Source organism: Oncorhynchus masou, chromosome 31, assembly GCF_036934945.1.
Source record: "Oncorhynchus masou masou isolate Uvic2021 chromosome 31, UVic_Omas_1.1, whole genome shotgun sequence".
Taxonomy (NCBI): Eukaryota; Metazoa; Chordata; class Actinopteri; order Salmoniformes; family Salmonidae; genus Oncorhynchus; species Oncorhynchus masou.
In genome coordinates, this window is record NC_088242.1 from 70,806,401 (window position 1) to 70,818,139 (window position 11,739).

General features: G+C 39.3%; 1 protein-coding gene across 1 annotated transcript; it reads right to left on the bottom strand.

Annotated features, from left to right (window-relative positions):
• Positions 1-1,447: 1,447 nt before the first annotated feature.
• Positions 1,448-3,019, bottom strand: LOC135525270 (ankyrin repeat domain-containing protein 34C-like). Its single transcript, XM_064952985.1, has one exon. The coding sequence runs from the start codon at positions 3,017-3,019 to the stop codon at positions 1,448-1,450; it is 1,572 nt and encodes a 523-aa protein (XP_064809057.1).
• Between the last annotated feature and the right edge of the window lie 8,720 nt (positions 3,020-11,739).

Here is an 11,739-nt window from a genome sequence, read left to right on the forward strand (position 1 = left end):
AGCTTGGGAAATATTTTTGTATCCAAATCTGGCTTTAAACTTCTTCACAACAGTATCTCGGACCTGCCTGGTGTGTTCCTTGTTCTTCATGATGCTCTCTGCGCTTTTAACGAACCTCTGAGACTATCACAGTGCAGGTGCATTTATACGGAGCCTTGATTACACACAGGTGGATTGTATTTATCATCATTAGTCATTTAGGTCAACATTGGATCATTTAGAGATCCTCACTGAACTTCTGGAGAGAGTTTGCTGCACTGAAAGTAAAGGGGCTGAATACTTTTGCATACCCAATTTTTCAGTTTTTGATTTGTTAAAAAAGTTTGAAATATCCAATAAATGTCGTTCCACTTCATGATTGTGTCCCACTTGTTGTTGATTCTTCACAAAAAAATACAGTTTTATATCTTTATGTTTGAAGCCTGAAATGTGGCAAAAGGTCGCAAAGTTCAAGGGGGCCAAATACTTTCGCAAGGCACTGTATATTAGTCACATGTCTGTGGAACTTGTTCAGCTTATGTCTCAGTTGTTGAATCTTGTTATGTTCATACAAATATTTACACATGTTGAGTTTGCTGAAAATAAACGCAGTTGCTTTTTTTGCTGAATTTGTGTTGTTTTGTCATGGAACTAATGTATGAAAATACATGCCCTGCTACATCTACAAAACATTTGGAGAAACAACATTTTATTTTACTCTTGGGCAATTTAGAATTTACGATAATGAAGTGCTGATTTCCATTATCTCTTTAATTGTACTTAAGGCATAGGATTTGTATGTTTTCTTAGCCTTTCATATTGGGCAGGAAATCAACGGCACTAAAACAAAACACCTTTTGGTTGCATTGGGACTTATAAATAACTTTTTGATCCACCTTCTTTTCCGATAATTGTCTTGAAGGCACTGTATACAAGTTTGCTACAAAACAATCAAACTCCCTTTCATACTAGAGCTACAACATACAAAACATAACACATTTTTTGTATTTCTAGTTAGCCCACCTGCATTTTGAATGAATAACATAATTCTACACAACCATCTGGTTTGTTGGCTACACATGTATCTCCTACTGTATGTGTTCTTAGGATTGCACATCTAAAGGACTTGATGGCCCAACAAATAATTGTTATTCATATGGTTACATTCAAATAGTTTTTGTGATTTTTAATTGTCTATAAATGTAATGCTTTTGAATCTCTCAGCCATCAGTTGTTACCTTGAGATGCTGCTAGTGTCTAACCTGTAATGTTGAATAGGTGGTGCTGATATTCTAAGAGCATTAATAACATTTACAACTGTATAAGCAAGTTATATTCTTGTTCCACTGATTTTCTAAGAGGAAAGGTTGAAATAAAAAAAATCTACAAAATCAGGACATTTTCTTTAGAAAAGTTACAAGTTTTTTTATGTGGTGAACATTGCTACATCTACAAACAATGAGTCCCACTACAGCTCATCAAAAGCAGATAGTTGTTTCATTTGCTCCACTTGCATAGAGTGCCTCCTTACAAGTTTCTTCTTTGACTTGAGTTGGCCTCTATTTGGTGAGTTTGCTGCTACTGGAGCTATTGATCTGAAACCTGAGGCAAGAGGGGATGAGGGCTTGCTGCTGGTTCCAATGTCAGGTATAGGAGGGTTGGGGTTGAAGTTCAGGGGGGGTAGATGGCCAGGCCGGGTATGGGAAATGTAGTCCAGCAGCAGAGTCCCTGAGCCTCGCCTCTCCAGGAGGCCTGGTGCGCACCGTCGTGCTGAGCTGGGAGATGACGTGCTGTTGTTGATGTCTATGGACTCCCTGGAGTTGGTCAGAATGGATAACGGAGACCCGTTGAGTTTCTTCCTTTCTAGAGGAACCTTAGGAGAGTCCAGCATGCCACAGTCTGAGTACAGCTGGAAGTCTGAGTCATAGTGGTCAGTGCCCAGCGATCTCCTGCAGACTGTGTCTCTCAAACTGGCTGGCCCAGTGTTACTGCTACTGTCCTGCTCTGCAGGGACGGTGCTACGCCGGGCTAGGGGCTGGTGCTGCTGACACAGACTCCTCTCATATGCCAATTTGGAAGTTGGAGGGACAGATAATGAGGATGAAATTTGTGGAAACAACACATCCTTGCCATCCACACTGTTTTGTCGAGACAGAGTCGATCTCTTGGACAGAGAAAGTCCATTGATGCCTGTAACAACGTCCTCATCAGAGGTGGTTCTTTTACTCTCCTCGTGGGCCGCAGCTGGAGCGAGGACGGAGGGAGCGATCAGCCCCCAGGGCTCCGACTGCAGACGTTTCAGCTGGGGTAAACGAGCACGCTTGGGGTTGGCTGGTCGCCGCGTGGGAGAAGTTGGCCCATTGGGAAGCTTTGCTGCTGTGCTGGACGATGTTTTCAACTTTGTCTGGAAACTGAAGATGGTGTTGTGCTGCTCGGCTGAGTTAGGTGATGAGGAGGTGTTGAGCTCAATGTCAGAGGGAGTGGTGCAGAATGCAGCGGAGCACTTATCCTCTAGCTCTGTGCAAGGGGGGGCATTCAGGTACTGCTTGGTGGTTTTGGTGCCAGAGGGTGACTTGTCTGTGGTGATAATGATGACCTCTTTGCCCTTGGCTTTACATGCGTCTAGGAGACCCTTTAGGGTCTCCTTATCGTCTTCGTTAATGGCATAGACCAGAGCAGAGGCCCCACTCCTGTCTTCCAGACTTGGGTCTGCCCCATTGGTCAACAGGTGGGACACCACCTCATGTCCCGCCCTCTGGCTGCAGGCGTGCATCAGGGCTGTCCGGCCTGCTTTATCCTGGATGTTGGGATCAGCCTTGTTATCCAGTAGGTACTTAACCAGCTTTGCCTTACTGACACTCTGCGGGTCGCTGTGTTTGGACATGCAGGCCACCATGAGCGGTGTCTCTCCTCGCTCGTTGCTCTCATTGATGTAGGCACCCCCATCCAGCAGGAGCCTTGTGAGCCGCAGGCGTCGGAGCCACACCGCCTTCAGGAGAGAGTTCCCGTCTGTCCGCAGCTCTAGTATGTCTGCCATCATCGCCAAGACATACACAGATAGTGCCCTCCCTCAGTGGTGAAAGGCAGTCACTACCTGCAGCCCTTCAAACAAAGCATATATTATTTTGCATGATATTTTTCTTAATATATAGGTTGGCTTACTGATTCATCCATCTAGTATTATCACAAACACACAAGCACAATGGATACTTTCCAAGCCTCTCCCAAGACTACCACCAGGAGGCAGTCTGTGTTCTAAAAATCTATTTTATTAAGACATGAACAGGTATGGAAATTGTGGAAGGAACTTTATACCTATTTAGGTAGTTTTATTGTCAAAACCGTAAACTGTGCAAGTGGCAACGAAAAATATATAATTTTGTGAATAGTGGCCAAAACTTGTCACATGTATCTTCTGTAAGCTTCCATCTCCCTGTGTAAAACATCAATTAGATGGAAGAATGTGCATTATAGCCTATATGTAATCAAGCCATTTATCTTGAATGTATTGCTTGTTAGATATACATGGACAATAGCCTATTCAATATTGTAATGTTATTTTGTTATTTTTGCTCTGTAATTGACCAATTAATCCCAGATCCAAGCCTATAAATCAATTAGTTGAACTTTTCGATCATTAAATACCAATAATAAATAACATGACATATTGAGATAATCATACGGTTGTAGAAAAAAACATCGTCACCATAAGCGTTAATCATCCTAAAAGAGTTGAAGAGTTGGGTCACATGTTTTCAGCAAAAACATCTATGTAATGTTCAGAATTTTTTTCTTACTCGATTCAACGACAACTAAGATGTATCTTCTTCGGGTAGGCTACCTAACGTGCATTATATGTTGAATAGATTACCATTAGACTAGGCTGTACCGCGTCGCTGTCCATGGTCCTCATTTTGGATAACTTGTGTTAGATGCGCATCTGTTAGAAAACGTTTCACTACAAAATTCCTGATCTGTTGTACAATTTAGGCGACTTTTTTTACAGACATATAGTACTTACTATGATTCCTTTATGTCGTTAAAATAACAGTAAACTTGTTATCAACAGAAGTAACCCGAAGGACCACAATTTAAAGTGTTATTTTGACTCTTCACATAACCATGGACTCCTCACATTTAATATTCTAATTAGCTAAACTATCTTCCATTATCGAATTATAATATACTTGTCTACTCAAAAAGGTGTGTGGGCTTTAAAATGTTGGAATGAAGTGTTGGATATTGGACATTACATGAATGGTATATTAATATGTAGACTATTTACGTTTTTTGTGAAAATAACCTGCATTAATCCACATATTCTTATGTTCAAGATATCAAGAAGGTGTAACTGTCATTCCACCACTTATCTTACCTGATGCAGGCTTGTCATGTTCAAAGGTATCCCAATGTTTTGTCATTAGCGACCCTGAAACATAATGGGAAAAATATGAAATTACAAGGTTCTTCTTTATAGTCCCTGAATTTATTCGGAGCTTCTCAAATACTGTCCTGGTTTAGGTTCAGAGCTCTGGCAGCATAGGCATCATGCTCCTCGCTTTTGTTATGGAAACGTTCTAAATCAATCCATTAGGCGGCATTCCTTTCACTGCGCATTCAATAACCACAACCTCAAGATACTGAGGTTGTAAATAACTTTCTTTTTTTTTGCCTGCTGAATGAAACGTGCATTTTCTTGACGTCAGTGTCGACAAAAATAAAGATTGCGTCTGGTGAGAACCGCTGTCATGCATCACACAAACAATCCAGTTCTACCTTCCAATAAAATGGAAAGGTTCACAGTTTTATAACACATGTTTATATATAATGACAAAACATTTTTTATAGATTAGCCTATGTCCCACTCCCACAACATAGAGATAATCACGATTCAGTATATACACAAAGTATAATTGAATATTTTTGTACACTGGAAGTTATACAGTTTCATGTGATCATTCATATTAACATCACAGATGTTGAGCCAGGGAAGGTGGCTGTCACTTGTCTGCCCTATGACAGAAGTGGAAAACTTGTGCTGATGATAGGTTCAGTAGCCTAATCATTTCAGGGTGTCTACATGTCCAATACATCAAAATTGTAATTTGGTTGCAATATTTAGCCCTCCTGACCACAAAAACAAATACACTCATGTTTATTTCTTGAATTCACATTGCAGATGTTTTTGACATTTTTGTCTTGGATTTATTATATTGCAAAAATAATGGGTAAATCATCATCTTGAAAACAGGACATGTTTACAGCACAATTAAAGAGGCCACAACTTGTTCCAGCCATCACAGCCATACTGCCTAATAGGGACATTTCTATTTATAGGTTGCTATGAGACAGCAGAGAAGCAGTTCCTGATGAGAGCTATGGAGTTCTCAGCTTTGCAAGGAACAGGTAATCAGAGCAATAACATTGCACCAAGAAACAGGAGGGCTCTTATGTCATTTACCCAAATGTATTTGTTGATGATGTTTTCCATTTGCACAAAGAATCCCAAAGCCCATTGATCATTAGCCCTTATGACCCCTGCATTTTTCCTCATAGGGGACAGATTTATCACTACTCTGATGTTGCAGGACTTTAACAGTCAAGGATGTCAGTGATTTCCCCCCTAGTGATTGCTTGACAGACTCCTGGGAAATGTTGTTATTTACCAGGGAGGCACACGGGAGAGGTGGTTTATGGAACAGCAGGGAGTCACCTACTTCCATGCTTGTGTTCATCCCAGGAACTGATAGAAAGTCATTATGGCTGTCTGGCTATTCTGTGTAGGAACAGTCCACATGGTTCTTGGTACAGACATCACTTAAACATGAGAGGTAATCCAAGGAAAGGGCATTGCCGAGATGTAGATCCCTGAGAGGTAAAAAAAAATAGGTAAAATATAATGGAGTCAAGGCCTTCTGATGAGTGTTGTCAAGCAACAAAAAGGGATCTTTTTTGGTGGATGTAAGCAGGGAGGCTGTAATATACCATGATAATTGGAATAATGTAGATGCTGAAATAAGACACAGTCTGTATCATTTTGAGGTGAGGGGCTAGTCTATCCACACTGGTGCCACTTCAGGGAGGTAGATTATGGAATGGGGATCATAACACAGGGAAAAGCCATATTCCCCAAGCTTACCGGTCTAAGCACGTTCATTAACTTGGGAACTAAAGACATCAGCAGTCTCCATATGATCTTTGCCCCAACGCTGTTGTCGTCTGCAGCATATTAAAGGGGAAATAAATAATTAAAGCAGAGAGAATAAGCGCTGTCACCCATGGGAGCAGTTCCCATCTTCAGATATCTTACATCGCACTAGCCAATTAAACTCAACTCCCTGATATACATCACATCCACGAAGTTGAGCGGCAACTAGTGTGGGTGGACTGGAGCTCCGACGTCACAGAAAATTAAGTTTTGATAAAAACTATGGATTTCAGCACCAAAAGAATAGCGTGCAAATACGCAGTATTTTTGTTTGCTGAAATCTGTAGTTTTTTAAATGTGATGTCGGCACGCACTAATCATGCCAATGTTCCCTCTAAACTGCACGAATGCGCGCCACGCAGAAGACATTTCTGCTCATGAAGAGATGCATGAGATTGAACTTCACTCAACTTTCTAGTTTCCCCTTTAGTTAACACAATCAACATTTCCCTTTACTGTGGGAATTGTGATCGAATCAACGGAATATTAGCCACGTTCAATGTTACCTACCAAAACAAAACAAAATATGCAAGACATAGTATAAAAAACTGTGCAAGAGATTTTCTAGTAGGCAGAGCGCATTGCAGTAGGATTATATTGCATTGACTGGGACGACTCAGGCCTGTACTCTACACAGACCGGTGAGTCATAACCAATCAAAGCTGCAGTAAGCTTACATGCAAATAGTTGTTGACATATATGGGTCTGTGCCATTCACTTTGAGCAAGACTGTGTTTATAGCATGAGTAGAGGAGCTTGTTTTTATGTCAAAGTGAGAGCTGCATGTTGCCACCTGTGCACAATTGTTCATATTCTTTGCGAGTTAGTGAGTTATTAGCTCAGTTATAGCTGATTTCTAGTCAACAATGGTGGGGTGGTTATTTCCTACAAGAGCACATAATGTGCTCTTTTCTAGCCATCTTTGAAAAGCCAGTCAGGTAAAGAGCTTTTTCTTTATAATTTATAGGGACAGTGTTGTATTTTGAGACAGTCTTGAATAAACTAAGTAGCCAAAAGACAGATGGTAGCATCATTTGTCTGATTCTCTCTAATAATGTTATGGTAATAATAATGTATTTTATTTTGTAAAGGGGTTTCTTGCATCAAATAACACAACATTTTCAGTCACCTCCTTATCTGAAGGACAAGGGGATAAGCAGATTAATGTGAAGCCTTTTTCAAAAGTCTCATGGAATGTAGGCCTACATTGAACACCACACATTTGCTGCTCGTGTAGACTTGTTGACAGATCAGCTACATTATGATCAAAGAACCACATTAGGCTACTTGGCCACTGTTAAAACTGTAACTTAAAGCAGGTACAGCATCAGTGGTCACAGTAAACGCGCACCGGAAGTTGCACAGGATTTTCACAATGTTCAAGTTTGCTCTCAGCAGAGATGAAGTTTGCTCAGTGATGAAAAAAATGAGAGGCAACATTGGTCGCCACTTAACTCAGTTGATGTGAAGTACATCCTGGAGTTGAGTTTAATTGGCTAACATCACACCTGCTGCACTGCCTCCTTCTAAATATAGCATTTTGTCTCTCGACTCTATCATGCAATGCTTCTCGATGGGCTAAAAGAACAGGGGGTGTATTTCTGGATCATACCTATGAAAAGTTCAAGCTTGATATAGATGGAACAACATCTTTCAAAATTAAGACATTTGAGAGTTTATTTTGTTTTAATTACAACCCACAACAAGTACAGTATGACATCAAGAGATCTGGAGGGTTTCCCAAGATACAGTCTTATGGAATCACATCTAGTGGTAGGAAACAGCAAGACATATCCCAAAATAACAATGTACAAGGTAGATCTCTGTACTAGTTTAGCATTGTTTTTTTTATGATCAACTGAGATCAACATGAGTGAAACTGAGTGAGAAAGTTTAAATTTGAATTCTAATCAGATGCCATGTCAATTTATGATGTACATTTGGCCCTAACTCCATTTTGGATTTGAAATCAAATATTTCCTATGATGTGACAGTACAGAATGTCATCTTTTATTTGAGGGTATGTTTATACATATCCATTTACCCCAGGCTTACCGTTTTAGAAATGAAATCACTTTATGTACAGTTGCAGACAAATATAGTCACCCTTTCACTTTTCTTAAATAATTCAAATATCCTCTAAAATAAGTAAAACAATTTAAATAAATACATGTTTAGTTAATGTTATTGGATTTTCAACAATGCAGAACTATTTTTTTTGTAAACTTAAGTTTACCATTTTATTTTTTGAAAATAAAGACAAATGGTCTGGACAAAAGTGTTGGCACCCTGGAGCTAATACTTGGTTGCACAGCCATTGGCCAAGATAAACATTTTTTGGCAGTTATTGTTTCTTGTAGCTTGCTGCACCTTTCTACTGGCAATTTGGCCCACTTTTCAGCAGCAAACTGCTCTAATTCTTCAATATTTGAGGGATGCCCTTCACCAGCTGCTGATTTTCCCTCTCCACAGGTTATGGATGGGATTCAGATCTGGACTCTTCGCTGGCCACTTCAGAACAATTCAGCATTTCTTTTCTTGAACCATTCCATGGTGCATTTGTTTGGGGTTGTTCTCCTTCTGGCAGTTCCACAACCTTCAACAGAGACAGAGTTTTTGGACACTGGGTTGAACATTGCACTCCAAAAGACCTTGGCATCCTGACCCTCCCTACAATCAAATATTTCGGGAGCTTAGATAATGCTGTGTTGTTGATTTGCTGCCTCTGGTACTGACGGCCTTAAACATTTGCAAGGCATCATGAAATCATCAGATTAACAGGTGTTTTGGAGTCCAATTGTTAACCCATTGTTCAAAAACTGGGTCCCCATTGAAGGTTGTGAGTCTTCCAGCAGGACAACAACCACAAACACACATCAAAAAGCACCAAGGAAAAGTTAAAGAAGAAACGCGAGAGCTGAAAATTTAGTCTACTGACTACATCACACACAGCATTAAAATAGTCTAATGATTCTAATCAATTTCATACAATCATATGGTTTCAGAGTGTAATATTCTAATCATTCTAATCATATAATTCTATTAACAAGCAGTTAGTGAAGGGTACCACTCAAACATGGAAGAATTAGAACAGTTTGCTGCTGAAAAGTGAGCCAAATTGCCAGTAGAACGGTGCAACATGCTCATTGATGGATACAATAATAATTTGTCAGAAGTTATCTTGGCCAAAGGCTCTGCAACTAAGTACTAGATCCATTTTGTTAATGCCGTTTGTCTTTATTTCCTTAATTAAAATTGTAAATTTAACTTTACAAAAATACAATTGGTTCTTCAATGTTGAAAATCCAATAACAAGGTATACAAACATTTATTTACTTGTTTTTACTTATTTTTGAAAAAATGGGAATTATTGAAGAAAAGTGCAAGGGTGCCAATATATTTTGCCGCAACTGTATCAAGTCCTCCCATTTTTATTTATTTATATATTTTTTACATTTATTTAACTAGGCAAGCCAGTTAAAAACATCTTTGGGATCGGTGTCCTTCCATGAGACGGTTGAGATAATGTAGGCTAATCCGATTAGCATGAGGTTGTAAGTAACAAGAAGATTTCCCAGGACATAGACATATCGGATATTGGCAGAAAGCTTACATTCTTGTTAATCTAACTGCACTGTCCAATTTACAGTAGCTATTACAGTGAAATAATACCATGCTATTGTTTGAGGAGAGTGCACAATATTGAACATGACAAGTTATTAAAAAACAAATTAGACACATTTGGGCAGTCTTTATACAACATTTTGAACATAAATGCAATGGTTCATTGGATCAGTCTAAAACGTTGCACATACACTGATGCCATGTAGTGACCAAAATCTAAATTGCACCTGGGCTGGAATAATACATTATGACCTTTCTCTTGCATTTCAAAGATGATGGTACAAAAAAAATACAAAAGAATGGTTGTTTTTTTCTTTGTATTATCTTTTACCAGATCAATTGGGTTATATTCTACTACATTCCTTTCACATTTCCACAAACTTCAAAGTGTTTCTTTTCAGATTGTACCAAGAATATGTATATCCTTGCTTCAGGCCTGAGTTACAGGCAGTTAGATTTGGGTATGTCATTTTAGGCGAAAATTGAAAAAAAGGGGCTGATCCTTAAGAACAAATTCTTTCTTACAATGACTGCCTAGGAACAGTGTTTTAACTGCCTTGTTCAGGTGCAGAACAACAGATTATTACCTTCTCAGCTCAGGGATTCGAGCCATAAACCTTTCGGTTACTGGCCCAACGCTCTAACCACTAGACTATATGCCACCCCATTCTAAATTAGAATATAAGATGTTAATGAACACTTCTGCATTAATGTGGATACTAACATGATTATGAATCATCAGGAACAAAGATCACACACTCCCTAAAAAAGGTTAACCTTTGCTGTTATTGGTGAAGGTGAGAGGTTAGCATGTCTTGGGGCTATGATTTTTGTGCCTCTAACTTTTTCACTCAACATTATTCACGATTCATTCATGATTATCTGTAATCATGGTAGCATCCTCATGAATGTAGAAGTGTTTCGAAACATATTCTATTCTTATTTACAATAAAAGTGACTCCAAAATGACACAATACATTATTTACCATTAATTTCTATTGGGAACAACAATCTGAAACACAACCAACACTAACTGCAAGTACTAGGAATATGGGCGGCTAGGAATTTGGGACCAAATACTTTTGACTACTTTAATACACATAAGTGAATTTCTCCAAAATATTATGGTACCTTTAAATGGGAGGACTAGATACATTAAGTGATTTCATTTCTAAACAGTAAAACGGGTAAAACTGCTATGTATGAAAATACCCCCCCCCCAAAAAAAGAAATATGACATTCTATACTTTCACATTTATAGCATACTGCCATGTGTGCATTGCTATGCTTATAATGTGAAGAAATAGCCTAATACTTTAACAGATTAAGCTAAACATTCTGATATATTTCGTCAGCCACATTGCATAAAAAGTATTTTTGATGCTAGTGGTTGTATTAATTGGGATCTGTCGTATACCCAACTGTCCCAGACTATGTTTGGAATATTCATTTCTTTCACAGAATAGAATAGGTCAAATTTGTACAATGCGGGATAGTAGATTGACATAGGCTCGTTCCTTTGCTGTTCGTTAAGCTTGCTCATCTTGTTGGCTGACAAAGTCAATGTGGACAGTTCTTCCAACATTTTCAATATGCACCTCGGAATTGGATAAGGATGTGTGCAGTTGCATCTCCGATGTGCCTGTCTTCACTTGTAGCCTGTAATAAAGACCCGATCATGTTATCACAAATCAGGTACGACCCAGATGCAGACAGTGTCGAAGAAACAAACGTTTATTTCTAATACAGGGGCAGGCACCCGACAGGTCAAAGGCAGGCATGGGTCAGTAATCCAGAGAAGGTGCAAAGGGTCCAGAACGGCAGTCTCAGGGTCAGGGAAGGCACGGGTCAGTAATCCAGAGAAGGTGCAAAGGGTCCAGAACGGCAGTCTCAGGGTCAGGGAAGGCACGGGTCAGTAATCCAGAGAA